The sequence below is a fragment of the Ovis aries genome, chromosome 3, assembly GCF_016772045.2.
Source record: "Ovis aries strain OAR_USU_Benz2616 breed Rambouillet chromosome 3, ARS-UI_Ramb_v3.0, whole genome shotgun sequence".
NCBI lineage: Eukaryota > Metazoa > Chordata > Mammalia > Artiodactyla > Bovidae > Ovis > Ovis aries.
The window spans coordinates 206,415,277-206,441,331 of NC_056056.1; the positions used below are offsets into that span (position 1 = coordinate 206,415,277).

General features: G+C 39.6%; 1 protein-coding gene across 8 annotated transcripts in view; it reads left to right on the top strand.

The window, feature by feature from the left end:
• The window catches only part of A2M (alpha-2-macroglobulin), a 70,963-nt gene that overhangs the window by 13,846 nt on the left and 31,062 nt on the right, over nucleotides 1–26,055 (top strand). For 4 of the 8 annotated variants that reach the window (XM_060413440.1, XM_012175444.5, XM_060413442.1 and 1 more), the window contains exons 1-13: nucleotides 8,117–8,272; nucleotides 10,711–10,894; nucleotides 12,189–12,348; nucleotides 12,509–12,561; nucleotides 15,216–15,236; nucleotides 15,503–15,671; nucleotides 16,116–16,200; nucleotides 19,140–19,260; nucleotides 20,139–20,253; nucleotides 20,397–20,506; nucleotides 22,721–22,882; nucleotides 24,004–24,231; nucleotides 24,679–24,742. In XM_060413440.1, the coding sequence (XP_060269423.1) occupies nucleotides 8,187–8,272; nucleotides 10,711–10,894; nucleotides 12,189–12,348; nucleotides 12,509–12,561; nucleotides 15,216–15,236; nucleotides 15,503–15,671; nucleotides 16,116–16,200; nucleotides 19,140–19,260; nucleotides 20,139–20,253; nucleotides 20,397–20,506; nucleotides 22,721–22,882; nucleotides 24,004–24,231; nucleotides 24,679–24,742 (1,558 nt within the window). In that variant the 5' untranslated portion in view covers nucleotides 8,117–8,186. Of the gene's footprint in view, nucleotides 1–8,116; nucleotides 8,273–10,710; nucleotides 10,895–12,188; nucleotides 12,349–12,508; nucleotides 12,562–15,215; nucleotides 15,237–15,502; nucleotides 15,672–16,115; nucleotides 16,201–19,139; nucleotides 19,261–20,138; nucleotides 20,254–20,396; nucleotides 20,507–22,720; nucleotides 22,883–24,003; nucleotides 24,232–24,678; nucleotides 24,743–26,055 lie in introns of those variants that run through there. The other 4 variants (XM_060413441.1, XM_012175443.5, XM_060413443.1 and 1 more) reach the window with 1 other exon arrangement.

Consider the following 26,055-nt stretch of genomic DNA (forward strand, 5'->3'; position numbering starts at 1 on the left):
TCGTTTACATATTAACTTTAGTCATTTGTTCGTTCAACAGTTATTTATTGAGCACCTAATATGAACAAATGGGTACTGTTCTGGGCATTAATATGTGTATAGAGTGAAAAAGTTGGCTTAAAGCTCAACATTCAGAAAACGAAGATCATGGCATCCAGTCCCATCACTCCATGGGAAATAGATGGAGAAACAGTGGAAACAGTGTCAGACTTTATTTTGGGGGGCTCCAAAATCACTGCAGATGGTGACTGCAGCCATGAAATTAAAAGACGCTTACTCCTTGGAAGAAAAGTTATGACCAACCTAGATAGCGTGTTCAAAAGCAGAGACATTTCTTTGCAGACTAAGGTCTGTCTAGTCAAGGCTATGGGTTTTCCAGTGGTCATGTATGGATGTGAGAGCTGGACCGTGAAGAAGGCTGAGCACCGAAGAATTGATGCTTTTGAACTGTGGTGTTGGAGAAGACTCTTGAGAGGGACTGCAAGTCCAAGGGACTGCAAGGAGATGCAACCAGTCCATTCTGAAGGAGATCAACTCTGGGATTTCTTTGGAAGGAATGATGCTAAAGCTGAAACTCCAGTACTTTGGCCACCTCATGAGAAGAGTTGACTTATTGGAAAAGACTTTGATGCTGGGAGGCATTGGGGGCAGGAGGAGAAGGGGACGACAGAGGATGAGATGGCTGGATGGCATCACTGACTCAATGGAAGCGAGTCTGGGTGAACTCTGGGAGTTGGTGATGGACAGTGAGGCCTGGCGTGCTGTGATTCATGGGGTCGCAAAGAGTCGGACATGACTGAGTGACTGAACTGAACTGAACTGATACTGTATAAATTGTATGTACATTATCATATGGTTACATGTAATACATTTTGTCATATGTACACTCTGTGTTAGTTGCTCAGTTGTGTCCAACTCTTTGCAACCCTATAGACTGTAGCTCACCAGGCTCTTCTGTCCATACTGTCCATGGGATTCTCCAGGCAAGAATACTGGAGTGGGTTGCCATTCTCTTCTCCAGGGGATCACCCCAACCCAGGGATCGAACCTGAGTCTCCTGCTTTGCAGGCAGATTCTTTACCATCTGAGCCACCAGGGGTCATTTATATTTTTATGTAATGTCATATGGTCACATATATGTGTGTAATGAAATACGCTGTTACTACTGCTACTGCTAAGTCACTTCAGTCGTGTCCGACTCTGTGCGACCCCATAGACGGCAGCCCATCAGGCTTCCCCTTCCCTGGGATTCTCCAGGCAAGAACACTGGAGTAGGTTGCCATTTCCTTCTCCAGTGCATGAAAGTGAAAAGTGAAAGTGAAGTCGCTCAGTCGTGTCCAACCTGTAACGATCCCATGGACTGCAGCCTACCAGGCTCCTCCGCCCATGGAATTTTCCAGGCAAGAGTACTGGAGTGGGGTGCCATGGCCTTCCCCAAATGAAATGTGCTAGGAACAATAAAAAAAGCATAAGGAAACAGAGGACAATATGTGGAGGACTGCTATTCTGGTAGAATGGTCAAGAAAGGTCTTTGTGAGGTTAAGCAGAGACATGAATGAAGTAGAAGAGAAAGCCATATGAATATCCTAAGTGCCCCAAGAAAAGCAAACGGAGTACATGGTCCTAAAGCAAAAACAGACTTTGTGTATTCTAGGAACAGGAAAGAGAGCAGTGTGACTTCAGCAGAGTGAACAGGATGGGTGAAGCCATAAAAATGAGATCAGACCATGGGAGGGAATCACCAAGTCCTGGACATCTTCTAGGCTTTGGTAAAAAATCTGGATTCGGGATCATGAGGAGCTGTTAGAGGAGTTTCCCGGGGGTGACATAAATAGATTTTTCCTTTAAAGGATTTATTCTGACTTTTGTGTGAGACAGTGGATTGTCAGAGAACAGTGGGAGAATCAAGAAGACAAGTTAAACTAGTCTTGCACTGGGACTGACAAAGGATGATGGTGATTTAGACTAGATGGCAGTAGATGAAATAACATACTAAAGATATATTCTGATTGTTGTTAAACTTAACACTGGAAATAGCAGAAAGAAAGAAATCAAGGATGAATCCACATATTTTTGGCCTAAGCAGTTGGTTTAATGGAGATACCACTTAGAGGAAAAGTCCCAGGAAGGGAAGAGGAATCAGATGCTTAATCCTGTGTTGAATTTGAGGTGCCGGTAAGACTTCAGTAGAGAGTCAGAGAAAACAGTTATAAATACAATTCTCAATCAGAAGGGAGAAATCAGGAATAGATACTTTGCAATGAGAAATTGTTTGAGAATGAGAGTTTAAATACTCTCTAAATATAACATTTAAAACCCTAGGACAAAAAGCGACCCTTTAGAGACAATATGTCTTGAAAAGAGATGAAGTTAGAAGACTGGACTTTGAGACACGGCAATGTTTAAGTGTCAGGAAAACAAATAATAAAGGATTCTGAAAATGATTGACAGAATCAGAGAAGGACAGGGAGTTGAAATTCAAGTGAAGAAATGGCTTCCAGAAGAATTTCAAGAACAGAGTGAGCAGCTAAGTCAATTGCTTCTGAAAGACATAATAAAATGAGAACTGAGAATTAACCACTGAAATTGGCAACATGGAGATCTCTGGTGACTGACAGATGGAGATAAAGCCTGTTAGGAGTGGGTTTTTAATGAAACAATGAGAGAAGAAGAAGCGGAAGTAGTAAGTTTGGACAAATATTGATAGGAGATTTGTGGGAAAAGAAACCAAAAAATGGGGGGGGGGGATTGATAGATGGATATGTATAGTCAAAGATTTTGTTTTTTTCACAGGTGAAATATATATTTATATGCTGATGAGAATAATGAGGTTGAGAGGAGAGATTTTTATGGTGTAGTAGAGAGAGCTAAGGGCTTCCCTGGTAGCTCAGACAGTAAAGAATCCGCCTACAATGTGGGAGACCTGGGTCCTATCCCTGGGTTGGGAAGATCCCCTGGAGGAGGGCATGGCAACCCAATCCAGTATTCTCACCTGGAGAATCCCACAGAGAGAAGAGCCTAGCAGGCCACAGTCCATGGGGTTGCAAAGAGTTGGACATGACTGAGTGATTAAGGCACAGAGAGTCAATTTAGTATAAAAGTTTTTGAGTATGTGAAAAGAGTAAGTTACACTAAAAAAAAAAAAAAATTAATGGTGGTTTGCATTTAGATGCACACAAGTTTATCCAGTGCAACACAAGAGAATACAGAGTCCATGGGTGCAGATGCAGACAAGCTGACAATTTCAAAATTGGAGACAGATGATCAGAATTTTGCTTGTGATCATTTCTATTTTTTCAGTGAAGTAAGAAGTAATGTCATCAGTAGACAGAAAAGAAAGGGCATTGTTTATAGAAATGATGACCTGAGAGAGTGAGAAAATAAAATCACTTGAGCAATGCAGCAGCAGTGCATAGAGGCTGTGTTTGCACCTAAGGCTGCAGTCGTGAATTGAAAGTGGATCTGCTGGCATGGTCACATGCGTTTCACCAGTCACCTTCTTAATTTTGATGCAAAGGAATGTAAACTCCTCAATAGCAGAAACATATGGTTTTTGTTAACCACAGGACAGTGTCTGGTATAAAATATGCATTAGAATATATGTGGACTGACTAAATAATATCCATCTTCTCCACTTGACTGCTTTGCTTCACAATATCCCCAGTACTTAATACAGAGCCTGGTTCATAGTAAGCTTAAATATTAACTGAATGGATGAAGGAGCCAATTAATCAATCTCTTTTTTTTTCCTTCACTTCTGAAATTTATCCCCAGGTTCCCTGAATTTCACAAGAAAGCCTCAAAGCCAACATACCTAAGATTCTACCTGACAATTTCCTGTCTCTTATTAGCAAGATCACCCACAAGAGCCCCAGTGAGAAACCTAGAGTCATTCTCTATTTATCATCTCCAAAATGGAAAAGTCCATAACTAGTTTATGCATTTTTGAACAAAATAAATGAAATGAAGTGCTTAACACAATGCCTAACATATAGTACCTACAAATATTAGCTATTTCTGGCATTCAGTGATTGCAACATACACATTGTTTCATATCATAATAATTTAATTGGAAGAGCTTTTCCTTTAAGTAATATATTAAATAATTGTGTCTTTTATATCAATAGTGCATCAAACAAGGTAAAAAAGGAGTACTGTAATTTTTCTCTTAGTACATTCATCAATATTAAACTAGTAATTGTCATGTCCAATACACTTAAAATCTACATTTTTCACACTCTCCCCACTGTTGCAATGTTACTTTAAGTTCTAATATTCTCTATATATTTAAAATGCATTTTGCATCTGTCTGTGAATCAGCTAGGGATTCCTCTGGCAATAAATAACAGAAAAGCAACTAGCAATTGCTGAACAAATAGGGAAGAAGTCCATAGGTTGACATTCCAACTTTGACACAATTACCCAATAATACTGACAGAGACCAAAGCCCTTTCTATCGTTTGTACCTGCTTAGCATACAGACCTTGATCATCCTGTTCGTTGCTTTGTCAACTCAAGATGGCCATTGAAACTTTAAGTATTACCTTCAATTTCCATGCAGAAAGAATAAATAAAAACATTTCATTGCTGTGTCTCCTGAAACGTTTTCTTTATGTTAAGAAACCAAAAGTTTTCTACAAGCCCTGCCCAAAAGTTTTCCATTTAAATGTCACTGGCCAGACTAGATCAAACAGCTACCCATAGTTTGAAGATGGTTAGGGAGAAAGAATGAAACTAAGCCATGCCCTCAGGGCAACCCAAGATGGGTAAGTCATGGTGGAGAGGTCTGACAGAATGTGGTCCACTGGAGAAGGGAATGGCAAACCACTTCAGTATTCTTGCCTTGAGAACCCCATGGACAGTAGGAAAAGGCAAAATGATAGGATACTGAAAGAGGAACTCCCCAGGTCAGTAGGTGCCCAATATGCTACTGGAGATCAGTGGAGAAATAACTCCAGAAAGAATGAAGGGGTGGAGCCAAAACAAAAAGAATACCCAGCTGTGGATGTGACTGGTGATAGAAGCAAGGTCCGATGCTGTAAAGAGCAATATTGCATAGGAACCTGGAATGTCAGGTCCATGAATCAAGGCAAATTGGAATTGGTCAAACAAGAGATGGCAAGAGTGAATGTCAACATTCTAGGAATCAGCGAACTAAAATGGACTGGAATGGGTGAATTTCACTCGGATGACCATTACATCTACTACTGTGGGCAGGAATCCCTCAGAAGAAATGGAGTAGCCATCATGGACAACAAAAGAGTCCAAAATGCAGTACTTGGATGAAATCTCAAAACTGACAGAATGATCTCTGTTCGTTTCCAAGGCAAACCATTCAATATCACAGTAATCCAAGTCTATGCCCCAACCAGTAACGCTGAAGAAGCTGAAGTTGAATGGTTCTATGAAGACCCACAAGACCTTTTAGAACTAACACCCCCAAAAAAGAAAGAGTTGTCTTTGGCCCTAGGTAAATAGCAGGAAGGGAACACAGCTGGAATATGGGATGAAACAAGGCAAAGACTAATAGAGTTTTGCCAAGGAAATGCATTGGTCATAGCAAACACCATCTTCCAGCAACACAAGAGAAGACTACACATGGACATGACCAGACGGTCAACACCGAAATCAGATAGATTATATTCTTTGCAGCCAAAGATGGAGAAGCTCTAAACAGTCAACAAAAACAAGACCAGGAGCTGACTGGCTCAGATCATGAACTCCTTATTGCCAAATTCAGACTGAAATTGAAGAAAGTAGGAAAACCGCTAAACCATTCAGTTCAGTTCAGTTCAGTTCAGTTCAGCCACTCAGTCACGTCTGACACTTTACAACCCCATGGACTGCAGCACACCAAGCCTCCCTGTCCATCGCCAACTCCCAGAGTTTACTCAAACTCATGTCCATTAAGTCAGTGATGCCATCAAACCATCTCATCCTTTGTCATCCCCTTCTCCTCCCGCCTTCAATCTTTCCCAGCATCAGGGTCTTTTCAAATGAGTCAGTTCTTCGCATCAGGTGACCAAAGTATTGGAGTTTCAGCTTCAGCATCAGTCATTCCAATGAATATTCAGGACTGATTTCCTTTAGAATGGATTAGTTGGATCTCCTTGCTGTTCAAGGGACTCCCAAGAGTCTTCTCCAACACCACAGTTCAAAAGCTCATGTAAAACTTCCTACAAATGTTATTACTTAAAGCACAACACTTTCTAAAATTAGACTCTTTATCTTCCCAACTCTCACCCCTCTGTTCTCGTTCTGTTCTCAACCTATGTCCTGTGTTTCACTCAATCACTTAAAAGCAACACAAGTCATTCAGTGAATAGCCAGGAAAATTGGAAGGCACATTTTCCTTTACCCATCACATTCATGTGTTCACTGTGTACTGTAATTTTACCTCTTAGATATGATATAAATCTGTCAACCTCTATCCAATATCATTATAAACACATGCATACATGCATAAGTCACTTCAATTGTGTCCAACTTTTTGTGACCCCCATGGACTGTAGCCCACCCAGCTCCTTGGTCCATGGGGATTCTCCAGGCAAGAATACTGGAGTGGGTTGTCATACCCTTCTCCAGGGATCTTCCCAGTCCAGGGATCACATCCACATCTCTTATGTCTCCAGCCTTGACAGGTGGTTCTTTACCACTAGCCACTTGGGAAGCCCCAACCCTAGCTCAAATACCATCATTTCTCACCCATATAATTGTGCCAACACCCACCCTGCTTTCTGGATTGCCTCCTTCCCATCACTCTCCCAAATTTCAGTGAGTGTGATCTTTCCAAGAAATAAATTTAGGAAATTCATTTCACTGATTACTCCCAAGTACCCTAGTACTACCAGCAGGTTTCTTTTTTTATCTGAAGCGAGCTCACTTCACTACTTTTCTAAGTGGACAAGCATTTTCTCCATTCCAAAAATTTTTCATTTTACTGTCATGATGTTTATCATGAATGTGTCATGATGGTTATTGCCTCCTGTGTCTTTGTTTATGTCATTCCTTACGTGCTTCAAATGCACTTTGCATCTCCTCTTTCCCCTGGCTAACCACCCACAAGTGTGGGTCGATGCTTAATTTGCTTTTTTCTTTCCCTTTGATTTCCTTTCCAAGACCCAAGTTTAAATTGTGTGCCCCAATCCTGTGCTCCCAGAGCACCTGAACTTCTCCAATAATAATATCTGGCTACTGTATTTTTATTGCTTGTTTATTTGCCTGATTTCATACCCTCAAGAATGTGCAATCTGTTTCTACATATTTGATCATTCCATCTCCATGATTTTGTATGATCCTAGACCAACTGGGCTCAATAAAACTTATAAAACAATCAATCAATTGGATGAATGAATGAATGAGTGGATGGATGGATGGATAAAATAGACTGGAGGGGAGTTGCATATTTAGAAAGCAGTAACAAAATGTGTTCATGTTCACTTAAGTAGATGGTAAAGGCAATTAAGATCTTTCTTGGGCAGAGTAAGTCAAAGCTTGTTTTTGAAATCCTGCTACTTCTCCTTTCATCTTTTCACTTCCTTAATACAGGGAAATATTTCTATTATTCTTCCAGAACCTAGTTCTTTATCTGCAATTCAGCAATCTCCTCCAAGACAAAAAGGTATTCTTTTAATCCATTGTCATTTCCACAGAGGACAACTAAATTCTTAAACTGCTTCAGTATTTGAGGTAGGCATATCTGATGTAGGACTTGCAGGAGACTGACTTGTAGTGAAATATCTATTTTGAGCCTTCCAGTGTTGCTTAAATTATAGCTTCCCCTGCCAGCTATTCATGCAAGAGATGAGAGGAAAGCCATAAAAGGCACTATGAGGAAGCAGGAGGGAGCAAGAGAGAGAGAAGGGATTGAAAAGCCGATTAGCTGCTTTACGGGAAAACCCAGGGAAAATGAGCACTAATGGGAATGTGGATTTTATCCCTCCAGGAATCCTATTTAGCTTGCCAGGAATTAACCTTGACTGTAATTAAGTCCCTGAGAGCAATGACCTTCCAGAGAATGTTCAGAGACCTCTACTTTGTTTAGACACCTTGTGTGGGTGGAACTTCCTGTTTACACAGAGGGCAGCATAAAGCCTACTTGCTCTGAGGAAAGTCTGGGACCAGAACAACTGTAGGGAGAAAGGTGCAACACAGTCTGGTCTCCTCCAGTCCCTTCTCCCTGCAGCATGGGGAAGAACAAACTCCTTTATCCAAGTCTTACTCTTCTTCTTCTGCTCTTGCTGCCGACAGATGCTTCAGTCTCTGGAAAACCGTGAGTTTCACATAAAACATAAATTTGAAGAGTCCTTTCCTGTATTTTAAATGCTTCCCATTCATTTATTTGTCCCCCCTATGGAACTGTCACCTCCTTATCTTTAAGGTCTCTTTCAAGAATGAGATTTTACAAATCTTTACTTATTCTTAAACATTTCTCTCCAACTTTCTGGATCTCTGAATCTCTAAGTTATCTGAGGATATACAAAGACTTCCTAAAGGGCACTGGAAATTGATACTTTTAAAAGAATCAACTTTTAGATCCTCACACTCATGCTGATCAGCTTGAGACCATGCTATCTACCCTTTCTTACCTCCCCTTTTTTAATTTCCCATCTTCCACTTTAAAAGAGACAAACCTCCCCTCAATCAGTTGTTACTATGGAACATTGTTCTGGAATATAACAATCTCTAGAGTTCCAAATAAAGGAGCAATTTGAAAAACTGATGTTGATGTTGAGAAAACAAAAGACTCAAATGACAGAAGAGAAAATCATTTTGCAGATAGTGTGGTGATGAATTCTTTGTTTCAACAGAATTGAAGGAGGATCTAAGGGAAATACCAGTTGATAGATGATAAGAAGCAACTCTTGATAATAGGGCACTGTGATTTTTGGCATGTAATGCAGAAGTTACAGGAGCTGATAAAAATGATATAATTTATTTACTTTTATGCAAACAATTTTTCACAGCACTGCATCTACATAAACCAAAACTAGCAACAGAGTTCATGGTAGACCTTTGTTTAATTCTTGCAGTAAGGAATATCTGTCCATGAATATATAAGAACAGTTCATCATTTTCATCAGAGATGTGCTTCAAAAGTGTTTTGATTTTATATTAATATGTAAAATATATGAATCATAGCTTGTAATATATTTATTTTGTTTTGATCTGTTGTATACTACTAAGACTTTTGAAAACAATTCAGAAGAAAATGTTTAACATTTACAACTTTATGATCACATTAAATTTAAGAGTTAAAATGCAATTTATATACCCACACATAACAGTACATGCATACATGTACATATGCAAACAGTCATATGCATACGCATCACACATACATATGCATATATGCATATGTATACCCATACAAAATAAAGACACTAGAGTGATCCATAAAATATTTTAAAGCATAGAAATGTTAGGACAGACTTCTGTTAGATAAGTGACATGAAAATTCAAGCTCACGAGGGAAAAGGAGAAAGCTGCTAAATTTCTGATTATTACAAAAAGAAGATTTTGGTGTATTTTTTAAATAGATCATATTGGATATCTTATCAATATGATATTTAAGATTCCATGGGAAAGTTACAAAAAAGTAATGTGGTGGTGGTGGTTTGCTTTAGTCTCTAAGTCGTGTCTGACTCTTGTGACCTCATGGTCTGCAGCCAGTCAGGCTCCTCTGTCCATGGGATTCTCCAGGCAAGAATACTGGAGTGGGTTGCCATTTTCTTCTCCAGAGGATCTTGCCAACCCAGGAATCAAACCCAGGTCTCCTGAATTTCCGGCAGATTCTCTACCAACTGAGTTATATCCAGGTAGCAAAAAAAAAAAAAAAAAGTAATGTAAGTTTTATTTTAAAGTATCATCAAAAATAATATATTTCACTATTACTTAAACTTGTGGAAAAAAAAATAGTTGTTTTCCTGAGTATATGTAAGGAGTCCATAGTGTCTAAGAATTATGTTAGGGATATTGTAAGCAAAAATGTTTGAAAATTTGAGAGTCAATAAAATTATATATGAGGGTATTGGGAAAGTTTCTTTTCTGCTCATGAGTAACCAGGACTCCAAATTCAATCTTTCGAAAACCATCCTTGAGTAGACCATTTTTGTCCAGCCATGAGTTGAAAGTCAAATATTTAATGTACAAACATTCAGGGTTAGGTAACACACCAAGATGTCATTAGTTGCTTAACACACTGAGACTTTAAACTAATGACTTTCTTTAAGCCTCAGGCTCCATATCCATAAAGTGGAAAGCAAGAACATGCCATTCCATTTTTACAGGCTTGCTATGTATTCAATGAAAAGTTCTATAAACGGATTGGCTTTTGTAATGTCTCACATGAGAATTGCTTGCTTTCCTCAGTAATCCTAATGTAAAATAGATTGACAGCTTGACTAAGTATAATTATCATGTCTTTATTTGAATTCAGATTTGAGTTCCTCAGCGTGAGATATGCCTGCAAATGTTCACCTCATTAAGGCTCACTTCAAGTAAAATGTTCACTGACATGGCACTGACTATGGAAAGGAGAATAATTCTCTTGCATGCCTTTCAGTGGCAAGGATCAATTTCCTGCTTACCAATATGTCTTCTCACGGCATAGAACTATGGATAGTAACAAAATTACAGCAGAAAATAGTGCTGCTGATAACAATGCCTCACCTCCTACACTCTCCTTTAACTGGACTCCCCCAACCCCAGGCAATACATGGTGCTGGTCCCCTCCCTGCTCCGTACTGGAATCCCTGAGAAGGGCTGCCTCCTTCTGAGCCACCTGAATGAGACGGTGACTGTCAGCGCCTCCTTGGAGTCCATCAGAGAGAACAGGAGCCTCTTCACTGACGTGGTGGCAGAGAAGGACTTGTTCCACTGTGTCTCCTTCAGCGTGAGTATGACAGTTTGACTTAATACACTTGTTTCTATGGGTCAGGAACACAGGGATCTAGAATTCATCAAGATAAGATTTGCGAGGCTGGCATGGACTTCACGAGGGAATCTAAATGTAACGACTAAGCGTAGAAATTAAGAAGCAATATGTGAATTTCCAACCACAGTAGACAAATACTTATAGAGATATTAAAATGAGCTTAATGAATTGAGAAAATTCCTATTAACAAAGAAAAAAAGTAAGAACTAGACAAAGGGAAAGTGTGACTTCTCCTTAAAATAGAAATGGAAAAAAGACTAATAAAACATACTAGACCAATGTTCAACATAAGCCCCAGTGGTGGGCTGACTGGAACACAAAACACATCATCCCAGACTCTTTCTAAGCATGAAACTGTGGAAATCACCATGAATGTACAGCCATTATCTCTTCAGAGTTGTATAGAATCCTTACAGCATCCAGCCAATAAAATATTGCAGTTTCCTTTCTCATAGCATTAAGAGATGCTTCTATAATACCATGCTCATTTATCACATAACAGCAGTTTGGTTAAGTTCAGTGCATAAATGAATCAAAGCTGTACTAGCTGATTTGCAGCAACATGGATGGCCCTGGAGATTATCATACTAAGTGAAGAAAGTCAGACAGAGAAAGACAAATATCACATAATATCGCTTACATGTGGAATCTTAAAAAAAAAAAAATCATACAAATAAACTTATTTTCAAAACAGAAACAGACTCATAGACTTACCGGGAGAGGGATAGATTAGGAGTTTGAGATTGACATGTACACACTACTATATTTAAAATAGATAGCCAATAAGGATCTACTATATAGCATAGGGAAGTCTGCTCAATATCCTGTAATAACCTAAGTGGAAAAAGAATTTGAAAAGAATAGATACATATATGTGAATAACTGAATCACTTTGCTGTACGCCTGAAACTAACGCAAAGTTGTTGATCAACTACACTCCAATATAAATAAAAATTAAAAACAATGGAGCAAAAATATTTTTTAAAAAACTGCTCTGGCTGATCTATAAGGAGATGTGCATCTCATGTATGACCTCATTCACTGTTATGATGTCCTCCACCTTTTGTTCTGTCTTCCCATTCACAAGTGACAGAGATCATTCTGTCCATGAATTTCTGTTCATGCCAACTTTCTCCGATGAGATGCGCCAGTGAAATTAAAAGGGGCAAGACCCCTAGGGAGAAGTTGGAGAGGGACTTGGAGAAGAAACTTGAGAAATGAGTGGGTTTTCAGGGTCTTTCCTCTATTTCAGCTCCCAAGATCTCCAACCAGTCAAGAGGTAATGTTCCTCACCATCCAAGTTAAAGGACCAACCCAAGAATTCAAGAAGCGGACCACAGTGTTGGTTAAAAATGAAGAGAGCCTGGTCTTTGTCCAGACAGACAAACCCATCTATAAACCAGAGCAGACAGGTACAGAGGCCTATAGTCAGGACAACTTCCCAAAAGTTCCCAACTTCCTCTCTTGCATGTTTCCCAGTCAAAGGAATCCTGGTTCCTTAATAGCTTGTCTTACTAACCTACAGACCTGGCCTAAGGTTTCTGGGACTCATGGAAAATATTTCTGTTTCAGTGAAATTTCGTATTGTCTTGTTGAATGAAAGCTTTCACCCCCTGAATGAGTTGGTAAGTCTCCTAATATCTATCTAGAATTATTATTATCTGTATAAACAGGCTGGGAGTCTGCTTTTGGTGTTGGAGGAGAGCCAGAGAAAGGAAGAATCTACTGCTGATAACAATATTTTCTGGCATGGCCATTGTGCAAAATCCTCATTTAAAACAGTACCCTGGGTCAAGAGAGTTGTTGATTCTTTCTTGTTACTGGTACTTGATTGTCACACAATTAAACTTACTCTTTGAAAAATTCTCAGTTAGGCAAACTAGAAAGATACACTAAATAAATAAACTGTCAAAAAACTTAGGTTTAAATAACTTTTCAAAGATTAAAATTTTTCTAAACACACCTACCAAAACCTCTCCTATAAAGGAAGGAGAGTATAATCAATGTTTGTTCCTCAAGACTAACACTCAATTTTAATGTAGACAAGAAACCAAAGTCTTAATTTTTCTCTCCCAAATCTAGTCCTCAGCCACATTTTTTTTTTTAATCTTGGGAAGAGACACTTTTCAATTAAAAGCCACAAACTCTGTTTACTATAGTCCCTCCCCCTCCCAACTTCCTTTTCCCCTCTTAAAAACACACTCTTTCCCAGGCCATGGGGGGCTGCAATTCCCTGCTGATCCTAATTAAATCCATCTCTGCTCAGGAATGGGGTGGGAATGGGGGAGGGTGTTGTCAGAAGGAGCGGAGAGGACTGGCGGGGATGGAGCAATTTTTTCCTCCTAGCTCCTAAAGCAAAAGATTAAGGCATAATCCTTCATTTCCTTCTCTAACAGCCACATCCTATTTTATCAGAAAATCATGTTAGCTTAAAATATATCCAGACTGTGCTTTACCACCTGAATTGCTACAACTTTGTTCTAACCAATATCACCTCTAAATAACACTATTGCAGTAGCCTTGAAATGGGTCTCCTGGTTTCTACTTAAACTTTTCTATCTAAAATTAAACACTTCATCCATCACTCTGTCACCTGAACTCTGCTTTATTTTCATTTCTTGACACTACTTTAAACATATATATATAACTTGAACATATATATACCTTAAATATATATGTCAAATATGTGTATCTCATACACCAAACATATATATTAAATGTGTATCTATACATATCAAAAATATATATTGCATATATGTCTGTTTTTCATATATCCATCCCTATTAGAATGCAAGCTCCATGAGAAGCAGAGCTATTGCTCTTTTGTGGATTGCTGTATTTATAGCACCTAGGATGATACACAGCACTTGGTAGGCACTTAATGTGCATGCTCAATCACTTCAGTAGCGTCCAACTCTTTGAGACCCCATGAACTATAGCCCACCAGGCTCCTCTGTCCATGCCATTCTCCAGGCGAGAATACTGGAGTGGGTTGCCATGCCCTCCTCCAGGGCTTGAACCAACATCTCTTACATCTCCTGCTTTGGTAGGTGGGTTCTTTACACTAAGATTATACACGGCACCTGGTAGGCACTTAATAAATATCTGTTTTTAAACAGCCACTATGGAAAACAATGTGGAGATTCCTTAAAAAATTGCAAATAGAGCTGCCTTATGGCCCAGCAATCCCACTGCTGGGCATACACACCGAGGAAACCAGAATTGAAAGAGACACATGTACCCCAATGTTCATTGCAGCACTGTTTATAATAGCCAGGACATGGAAACAACCTAGATGTCCATCAGCAGATGAATGGATAAGAAAGCTGTGGTACATATACACAATGGAGTATTACTCAGCCATTAAAAAGAATACTTTTGAATCAGTTCTAATGAGATGGATGAAACTGGAGCCGATTATACAGAGTGAAGTAGGCCAGAAAGAAAAACACCAATACAGTAAAATGACACATATATATAGAATTTAGAAAGATGGTAATGATGACCCTGTATGTGAGACAGCAAAAGAGACACAGATGTATAGAACGGACTTTTGGACTCTGAGGGAGAGGGAGAGGGTGGGATGATTTGGGAGAATGGCATTGAAACATGTATACTATCATGTAAGAAATGAAGTGCCGGTCTATGTTCGATACAGGATACAGGATGCTTGGGGCTGGTGCATGGGGATGATCCAGAGTGATGATATGGGGTGGGAGGTGGGAGGGGATTCAGGATTGGGAGCTTGTATACACCCGTGGTGGATTCATGTCAATGTATGGCAAAACCAATACAGTATTGTAAAAGTAAAATAAAGTAAAAATGAAAAAATAAATAAATAAATAAAATGAATATGCATTAATAGTAGAGGATTTATGCCCACTCCTTCTTATTCTTAGAACTAGTTAAGAATTCTGTAGTCTACCTTAATATTTGAATCTGAACATGGTTACTCATTGTTCCATTGGTGTTTATTTCTTAACCTGTAAAATAGTATAGCAAAGGAATGTTCTTCACTGGGATGCTATAAGTATTTAGGTAATATTAGTAAATACCATTCCTAATGAATGGCACACATGCATTTGTTGCTGAGAGTCCAATAAGTACTTAACATTACTCATTAATTCCTTGTAATGGATTAAACTTCTATAAAGCTTAAACTAGAATTTTTCTGTTTTACTACAGATAAAACTATTCTGCATAAAACTATTTTGCTTATAAATCAGAATTGAGGCTATGAGAACAGTTCTAAACTGCTTACTATCCTTTTGTCTTTCAGGTTCCACTAGTATATATTGAGGTAAGCAATGTGAAACATTCCATAATTATAATAAACTTAGGGGAAATGTTCTTATTTAAGAGATTCTTCCAATATTTCAGAAATTTATCATTAAGGGAGAAGCCTTCAAACTCATGTAACACTGGTTTGTTCCAAGTCATCTCCTCCCACCCCTCTTTGTGGATAACATCAGAATCCCTCTTTGTGGATAACATCAGAGTCCCCATTGATTTCCTGTACTGTCTAACACTCTAGGCTTTTGTAAATTACGATTATTGTGTCTGTAGGACCCCAAAGGAAATCGCATCGCACAGTGGCAGAACCTCGAGGTAGAGAATGGCCTCCAGCAGTTGACCTTCCCCCTCTCGTCAGAACCCTTTCAAGGGTCCTATAAGGTGGTGGTACAGAAAGAATCAGGTGGGACTGCAGAGCACCACTTCACCGTGGAGGAATTTGGTATGCCAATAAGAAAAATCACCATGGAGTTCTTTTTTTTATATTTGAACTTCTAAGGCCTAGAATTCAAGTTTTTTTGGACTCTTCTTATTTCTCATGGGTGAGATTAGACTTGGAGTGGAGCAAATTATATCTAAATCCAACAAGGACCATCAGTGATTTGTGAATAGGATGTCATATAGCCTTTTTTGTAACAAATTTAATCTTTAAAAATGTAAAACATTTGTAGTCTAGTGGGGTCTCCCATAATTCACTAGGATTACATTGATCCATCACAGTCCTTCAACCAAGATCTCCAGTTGAGAGGAAGGTGAATATACTGGAGAAGAGGGCTCCTTTACAGGGCCCTAAAATAATATTAGGGAATTATTATTGAGAATCTGGAAATGCCAATTCCCCAAAAGTTGAAAACCAATCATCAACTTCCTTTTCTCCAATCAACAGTGCTTCCTAAGTTTGAAGTACAAGTAAGAATGCCAAAGACAATCACCATCTTGGAAGAAGAGGTGAAAGTGTCCGTGTGCGGCCTGTGAGTTTATACTTTCCAAAAATCATCTTTTGGGGTGGGTGTATTATTTAAAAGAGACTCACTCTTTGGGATATCTTGCTAGCTTCTCTATGAGGAATGCTGCACAAACACCTTAAATACATGGGAACATTCCCATCTCTAGAACTTTCCTGTTGCTTTTCTATTTTCCTTCTTAATTTCTTTCCTGTCCTTACCAGAATTATTGCAACTATCACAGGATAGGCAACTGTTTCTAGAGAAGCTATGCTAGTAGAGTTGATTCTGAAAGTAATAAAGCTACTCGTGCACACATAGGCACATAAATAAGAGAGTGTTGAAGGGTAGTGACTTTCACCTTATCAGGTTGTAAAGGAAAGTCAGTCATCAACAGATCATTTACCTGACCTTGCAGACATAGTGGAAAAATAACTTAGATTTGGAATTTATAGAGATAAGCGTGTTACAGAAACCTCATCTAACTCATCCATCTACCTAAGGCAGGTCTCATACTTCTTGGCACTGCCATTGTCACTGATGAGACTGGACATGATCTCTCAATCAGGCTTTTCCAACCTTGAGAATTAATGTTACTAGGATCTTATCCTCCCATCTCCAGTAGCCCAGCAGTAGCAGTAACAGAAAGAACAAGCAATGAAGAAACAAGCCCTACCTAAAGACCACATTTGTAATATACTAGCTGTTCAGCTGGGTCCCTGCCCAGCACTCTCTCAGGGGAAGACCACAAAGCTCCTGTTCCACAGAGCTAATGAACCAATACTCTTACATATACAGAGATAGAGGATTTTTTTTTTTTTTTTTTTTGGCTGCACTGGGCCTTCGTTGCAGGTTTCTGTAGTTGTGGCATACAGGTTTAGCTGCCCTGAGGCATGTGGGATTTTAGTTCCCTGACCAGGGATCAAACCGACGTCTCCTGCATTAGAAGGCAGATTCTATTTTTTTAATTTACTTATACTTAACTGGAGAATAATTGCTACACAATATTGTGTTGGTTTTTGCCATACATCAGCATGAATCAGCCATCAGTTTACATGTGTCTCCTCCCTCTTAAATCTCCCTTCCACCTCCCACCCCATCCCACCCCTCTAGGTTGTCAGAGTACTGATTTGAGCTCTCTGAGTCGTTCAGCAAATTCCCACTGGCTATCTATTTTATATATGGTAATGTAATTGTTTCCATGCCACTCTCAATTTGTTCCACACTCTCCTTCCCCAACTAGGTCCACAAATCTGTTCTCTATGCCTGCATCTCCTTTGTTGCCTGCAAATAGGTTCATCAGTACTTCCTTTCTAGATTTCATATATATGCATTAATATGTGATATTTATTTTTCTTTTCCTGACTTACTTCACTCTGTATAATAGGAAAAGGATATATATAAAACTGAAATGTGTTCCTTTTTATGGCTGAGTAATATTCAATTGTATATATGCACCACAGATTTTTTACCCATTCATCTGTCAATGGACATCTAGGTTGCTTCCGTGTCCTGGCTATTGTAAATAGTGCTGCAGTGAACGCTGGGTATACGCGTCTTTTTCAATTGTGGTTTCCTCAGGTTATATGCCTTGTAGTGGGATTGCTGGGTCACATGATAGTTTTATTCTTAGTTTTTTGAGGAATCTCCATATTGGCTGTATCAATTTGCATTTCCACCAACAGTGGAAGAGGGTTCCCTTTCCCCACACCCTCTCCAGCTTTTATTGTTTGTAGATTTTTTGATGATGGCCATTCTGACCAAAGTGAGGTGATACCTCACTGTAGTTCTGATTTACATTTCTCTAATAATGAGCAATGTTGAGCATATTTTCATGTATTTGTTAGCCATCTGTATGTCTAGAAGGTGGATTCTTAACTACTATACCATCTGGGCAGTCCTGAGGATATTTAAATTGGGAAGAAAACACTCTCAAAACTACAGCAATTACCAATGACATATTTATGCCACAATTCCATTTTTGTAAAAAGCTCAGTTCAGTTCAGTACAGTCGCTCGCTCAGTCGTGTCTGACTCTTTGCGACCCCATGGACTGCACCATGTCAGGCCTCCCTGTCCATCACCAACTCCTGGAGTTTACTCAGACTCATGTCCATTGAGTCAGTGATGCCATCCAACCATTTCATCCTCTGTTGTCCCCTTCTCTTCCTGACTTCATTCTTTCCCAGCATCAGGGTCTTTCCAAATGAGTCAACTCTTCACATCAGGTGGCCAAAGTATTGGAGTATCAGCTGCAACATCAGTCCTTCCAAAGAATATTCAGAACTGATTTCCTTTAGGATGGACTGGTTGGATCTCCTTGCAGTCCAAGGGACTCTCAAGAGTCTTCTCCAACACCACAGTTTTTGTAAAAAGTAAACAAGTAAAATTCGACATAAACAGAGATAGCTGCCCATAGGAAAAAGATGGAGGAAGGAAAGACACCATCAAATTAATGGTTTATATTCCTGTGTAGAATTGAAAGCACTCGTTTCTTGTCTTTGTTTTGTTGGTATGGTTGTTTTCTCTTAAGATCTGGTGTAGCTTTGACAATAAGAAAAATATTTTTAAAAAGATGAAACTGAAAATTAGATATCAAGGGGAAAAAAGACATGGTAAAAGAGATGGTAGTAAATTTCAGCACACTGCACTGTAAATTTCTAAAACAGAAGGTTTCAACAGACTTGTGGACCCAGTTGGGGAAGAAGAGGGTGGGACAAATTGAGAGAGCAGCATGGAAACAATTACATTATCATATATAAAATAGATAGCCAGTGGGAATTTGCTGGATGTATGTTAGGGAACTCAAACCAGTTAGTTTACTTGCCCTCAACATTACATGAGCCCTGCAGAAGTTAGAAGGAAATACAGAGAGTAAAAATATGCTATAGCTAGAGGGGAAATAAACAGGTCAAAAATGAGGGTGTTCAATGTCTGATTTGATCCTTGTGGATGCTTTTATGACAGATACACTTATGGGAAGCCTGTCCCAGGACGTGTGACTATGAACATGTGCAGAAAGTACAGGAACCCTTCTAATTGTCATGGTGAAGAATCCAATGCTGTCTGTGAGAAGTTCAGTGGGCAGGTATGTGGGAAGCCACTCCTAGGGACCAACAACCTAGGCACCATTGACAAGCAGTGAGTTATAACATGGTGATAATTCAAGCAAGAACAGACCAATCTATAAAAGAATTCCATGCTAGCTATAGTAGTTTTTATTGATAAAAATCAGTGACTTAGCCTAATAGGAATTATTTCTTGTCAGTTGTAGGCATTCTTTGTGCACCAAGGACCCAGAACCTGGTATCTAAAACCCCTTTGAGTATCTACAGGAAGAAAGAAGACAAAATATACCCATCTTAACCACCTTGGCTGGGAAGGGCTTCAGCTCTTCCCTCTTTCTATGAGCAAGAGCTTGTCACATAGCCCCACCTAGATGTCAGGGATGGAGGAAACACAGTCCCCACATGGGCAGCTACCTCCCAGACACTGCTGTAAAGGGAAGCCAGATTTCAGTGAAGAGTTAGCTGCCTCCTACAGTAAGATTGTTGTTATTGTTTAGTTTCTCAGTCGAGTCTGACTCTCGCAACCCCATGGACTGTAGCCCACCAGGCTTCTCTGTCCATGGGATTTCCCTGGCAAGGATCCTGAACTGAGTTGCCATTTCCTTCTCCAGGGGATCTTCCTGACCCAGGGATCAAACTCCAATTTTAATGGTTTAAATTTCTATACCTCATTCACTCTAGAGATTAGCAGAAACTAAGGAATATACCTGTCAAGTTATAAGGCAGAGACTGTTGTGAGATATAATAATAATTAATTCCTAGAGAATATTTATTGTGTCCCTATCATGCAAAGTTCCTAAGTCTTGTTGCCTAAAAAAAAAAAAAAAATCCCTCCAGACTGCTTGACCATTCATTTGTCCAGTCTTACGTTTGTGTGTTTTATTTCATCCCCTCCTAGCTGAACAGTGAGGGCTGCTTCTCTCAGCAAGTAAACACCAAGATCTTCCAGATGAAGAGACAAGAATTTGAAATGAAAATCGAAGTGGAAGCCAAGATCCAAGAAGAAGGAACAGGTGTGTATACCTCCTGGGTATGGCAAAAGAACAACAGACACTGATTTAGCTCCTTTGCCAAATTATGAAAGGGTGGTGGTGGTGGTGTAAGTTCGGGGAAAAAATCCTTCCAAATGAGAACTTATTTTTTCCTTCTTTTTCAGAGGTGGAATTAACTGGAAAGGGGGCCACTGAAATAACAACAACCATCACCAAACTCTCATTTGTCACAGTGGACTCAAACCTTAGACGAGGAATTCCTTTCACTGGGCAGGTGAAGTATTTTTCAGTTCACATGTCAAACCATAGTCTCCCCTAATACACACAAAATATTCTGCTAAAACCACATTTGGCTGGTATTATCCACTGATTAATATAATCAAAAACGTGTACGTGTGTGCTCAGTCGCTTCAGTTGTGTCCAGTTCTTTGTGACCCTATGGACTGTAGCCTGCCAGGCTCCTCTCTCCATGAGGATGCTCCAGGCAAGAATACTGGAGTGGGTTGCCATGCCCTCCTCCGTGGGATCTTCTCAACCCAGGGATCGAACCTGCATCTGTTATGTCTCCTGCATTGGCAGGTGGGTTCTTACCACTAGCACCACCTGGGAAGCCCCCAATCAAGGGTATAAAACTGCATAAAATAGATTTGTTCCTCGGTAAATTTGTATATCAAATCTATAAAAAACACGCTAAAATTAGAAGGTTTTTAAAACAGCCCTGTGTGTTATCATTCAAACTCTTTCCCATGGCTTACCATGCAGTCTCAGATTTTTATATTTTTCCATATGCATCTCAAAATTCATGCTGGCCAGTTACATTATCTTTCCTACATTAATTTTGTATGGAAATGATGGGTAGGTGGCTTTTATTTTTATTTTGAAATGTAAGAGGTTCTACTGTTTTCTGATGGCTCAGGAGGTAAAGAATCCACCTGTAATGCAGGAGGAGATTAGGGTTAGATTTCTGAGGCAGGAAGATTCCCTAGAGGAGGAAATGACAACCCACTCCAGTATTCTTGCCTAGAGAATCCCATGGACAGAGGAGCCTGCCAGGCTACAGTCCATGGAGTTGCAAAGAGTTGGACATGACTGAGCACATGGCAATCACTGTACCTGTTGTTTCTTTCATGGATTTTGTATTTATATTACTCTTTCTTTAATAGCAAGTATACTTTAAAAACAGTACATAGAGGGGTAAAATACTGCTATTTAAGGTTTACCCTTCCAGGTGGTGCCAGTGGTAAAGAATCTGCCTGCCAATGCAGGAGATGCAAGAGACCCAGGTTCAATCCCTGGGTTGGGAAGATTCCCCTGGAGTTATGAAATATTATAAATTATTTGCTTAGGTGGCTCAGAAGATAAAGCATCTGCCTGCAATGCAAGAGAACCGGGTTCAATCTGTGGGTTGGGAATATACTCTGGAGAAGAGAATGGCAACCAACTCCAGCATTCTAGCCTAGAGAATTCCATGGACAGAGGAGCCTGGCATGCTCCTAGAGGAGCCTGGCATTGCTCCCCATCCATGGGGTTGCAAAGAGTCAAACACGGCTGAGCAACTAATACTTTCACTTTCACCAGATTCTAAAGATACAAATTTTTTCTCTCAAATCTACACACAAAAAATATCTTCTCCTGTTATTTTTCTATTATATGCAAAAGTGCTAATGGAGTTTTCAGACTCCAGAAGTCTAAGATGACAGTCATATGTACCTCCAAGTATAATCACCATGCATCTCATCTTCAATAGAAACATTGTGTCAGCTGTGGAGAGTGTAAAAGACAGCAAGATCAGGCTATAGAGGAGTGGTGGAATAAATTTTAGAATGTTTTGATTATGTTATGACAGCACACATGTTCAGAAACTTTGGTCACTTCCTAAAATGAAAGTTCACTTTTCCAGATTTCTCAGAGATATATTGTACTTTTTGAGATTTTATTCCTGCTAAATAACTATCCCAATATTCCCATTTGTTATCAAAAGAGAAAGAATTTTGGTGTTCTGGTCTTCAGATATGCAACTGACATTTCATTGGCAAACTCAGAGTTTGTTGAAATTGAAAGTGTTAGTTTTTCAGTTGTGTATGACTCTTTGTGACCCCATAGACTATAGTGCACCAGGCTCCTTTTTCCATGGAATTCTCCAGGCAAGAATACTGGAATGGGTTGCCATTTCCTTCTCCAGGGCATCTTCCTGACCCAGGAATCGAACCCATGTCTTCTTCATTAGCAGGCGGGCTGTTTACCACTGAACCACCAGGGAAGCCTAGCTACCAGGGAAATCCATTATTTACGCATTTATTTAGCAGCTCTCTCTTTTCCTGGACTGAGTGCTCAAAGACAGAAGGAACTTTGTTTTCTTCACTACTGTAGCCTCAATGCCTGCAACCACATTCAACATATTGGACACAATAAATATCTGTGCTAAAATGAATGTTTGCTGCATATTGGATATTAGCCACATAACTGATCTACAGCTTTTAATCTTCAGGTGCTCCTAGTGGATGGGAAAGGTGTCCCCATGCCAAATAAAGTCATCTTCATCACAGCAAATGAAGCCAACCACAACTCTAACGTCACCACTGATGAGCACGGCCGGGCACAGTTCTCCATCACCACCACCAACGTCAAGGGCACCTCCCTCAGTATCAGGGTAAGTCTGCAAGGAAGTTACCAGTGACATGAAGAAGTCTAAGGAAAAAATGTTGCAACCGAAAAGTGATGGCATTTCCAAGTTGTGTTTAGTCTTAAAGAAGACAGGGAAAAAATGAGAAATTAGAAACTAATTTAAGGTCAATTTTGAAACAGTTTATTAAAAAGGAGGCAGCACAGAGTTGTGGTTAAAGTGGGGGAGCGGTCCACACATGCAGCCTGGGAGAGGTAGGCATCAATTATTTCACTCAAAGAATTGATGCTTTCAAATTGTGGTGCTATAGAAGACTCTTGAGAGTCCCTTGGACAGCAAAGAAATCAAACCAGTCCATCCTAAAGGAAATCAACCCTGAATATTCACTGGAAGGACTGATACTGAAGCTGAAGCTCCAATACTTTGGCCACCTGATATGAAGAGGCCGACTCATTGGAAAAGACACTGATGCTGAGAAAGATTGAAGGCAGCAGGAGAAGGGGACAACAGAGGATGAGATGGTCAGATAGCATCACTGACTAGATAGACATGAGTTTAAGCAAGCTCTGGGAGATGGTGAAGGACAGGGAGGCCTGGTGTGCTACAGTCCACGGGGTCGCAAAGAGTCAGACGCAACTGGGTGACTGAACGTAAACAAACATAAACTCAACTCTTGAACAAATGCTAGTTACAGAAAGTGTTCTCAGACCTCTAAGTTTGCAGTATTACATTTATTCATAATATCCATTTGAAACCCATCCTAAATTAGGCATCTCCTCTCCGAAATGGAATTCTTCAGTTTCTGAGGATCAGTTAGTCTCCCCAGTGAGGTTTCATAGCTCCAGTATCTCTGTCTGAATATATAAAGTGGCTACAGAAACGCAAGGGAACTAATCAGAGTCAAGGATGCCTCTTTATATGCTCTTCAGAAGTATAAATACCAACCCAGGAAGCCTCTGCCATGTAAAGGGTCTGCAATACAGATAAACAAAATAAGGGACACTTCTCTCTCACTTTTTAGTGTGGAGCAAAAGATTTCTAGGTACACTAGTTAAGGTAGGATACTAAACTAAACCAGTTTTGTGAGCACACTGCCATTCTCTCTGATATATAATCTATAAGCTAATACTGGTTTTCTAATTCATCAGGTCAAATACAAGGATCATAGCCCCTGTTACGGCTACCAGTGGCTGTCAGAACAACATGAAGATGCTTATCACAGTGCTAATCTTGTGTTCTCCCGAAGCAACAGCTTTGTCTACCTTGAGCCCTTGCCTCGTGAACTGCCCTGTGGCCAAACTCAGACAGTCCAGGCACATTATGTGCTGAAGGGACAGGTCCTAAAGGATCTAAAGGAGCTCGTGTTCTATTACCTGGTGAGAAGGAGGGCCACCTTCACTGTCTGTAGATAAAAGCACTGTGTGGGCATTTATGAAGCTCTTTACATTCCTTCCCTGAAGGCTCAGATGGTAATCTGTCTGCAATGTGGGAGACCCAGGTTTGATCCCTAGGTCAGGAAGATCCCCTGGAGGAGGGCATGGCAACCCACTCCAGTACTCTTGCCTGGAGAATTCCAGGGACAGAGAAGCCTGGCGGGCTACAGTCCACAGGGTCACATAGAGTCGGACACGATGAGCAGCTTCCACTTTTACATATCACTTCTTTGACCTCTTATCCACGTTCCTTTTGAAAGTTTGACTTCTCTCCAATCTAATTATTGCCAGTAGGGGCTTAATAAAACAGGCATATTACATGGAGGGCAAGAACTTTGGCTAAGAGCTCTTTCAGGCAAATTAAATCCCTTTTCATTTTCTTGTTTGCAGATAATGGCAAAAGGAAGCATTGTCCGATCTGGGACTCACGCACTGCCCGTGGAGCAGGGAGACAGTGAGTATTTCTATAATCCCTCATGCTTGCCCTCCTCTGTCACATGCAGCCTTATGCTGCAAAAATACCAGGAATAGTCTCAAATAGAGAGATACTGTTCATCCCACCCTCAAAAAAAAAGTTGAAAAGGGAGACTTATTTGGCAGTCTAGTGGTTAAGACTCCACACTTCCAATGTGGAGCGTTTAGGTTTGATCCTTGATCAGGGAACAAAGATCCCACATGCCTCGTGGCCAAAAAAACCAAAGCATAAAACAGAAGCAATATTGTAACAAACTCAATAAAGACATTAAAAACGGTAAGCATCCAAAAAAATATTTAAAAGAAAAAAAAAGAAAAGTTGAAAGGGGAAAGCAATAATGTTTGTTTTTTAAAAAACACTTTATCAAATATTTTTCTTTTCCTTCAGGTTAATCTGTTCAGACTTAAAATGTTGAGTTGGTTCATCATCTATGCTTACTCCAAATTTTCCAAAATAAATACTCATGAACCTCCTCAAAATGATATTTCAAAATTGTTTTAGACAGTGGAAAGAAGCTAAAACTTTGCAGTGTCTTTTATATATTGGGTCTTGTGCAGAGTTATTTACATTTTCACATTATATTTCCCTTTTGAAGATATTTATGACTTATGAAGAGATAAATTGAGTTTTTCCAACATTGAATCGGATTTTCCACAGGAACATATGTGAAACAATATAATCTCTGAACTTTTCACTTATCCTAAGGGAATCTAAAAGATCCCTTACTAGAAAATTATCAGTGAACTACTCTTGCTGCTTCTTTGTAGCAACATAGAAGCGCTACAGTAGACTTAGAGAAGGTTGATTTAACTTCTAACAAATCTATGTATGAGTCAAAAAACAACTTTCAAAGGAGCTCAGTACTCCTCTTAAGAAGAAAAACTAGAATATTTGGTTCATAGAAAATTAGAGGATATAAGGGTAAATACAATGCATTAAACCCTTACTATTATATCTCACAACTGCAAGTTCTATTTCCTTCTCCACTGTGAAGTATAGATCAAATGGAAGCCAAGCAGATGTCTCCACATCCTTAGATAACATCAGAATTTTATACAGATGAACTCAAGCTTAAAACTGGGGAGAAATCATTATGTGATTTTCAGAGATGAGAATATTGATAAAGTTTTTTTTTTTTTAACCCAGAGTTCTTAGAGGTAGTCATCCATTTATTGCATCTACTATTTCTTATATCTGCTACATCTACTGGGCTTCCCTGGTGGCTCTGTGGTAAAGAAATTACCTGCCAAACAGGAGACTTGGGTTCGATCCCAGGGTCAGGAAGATCCCCT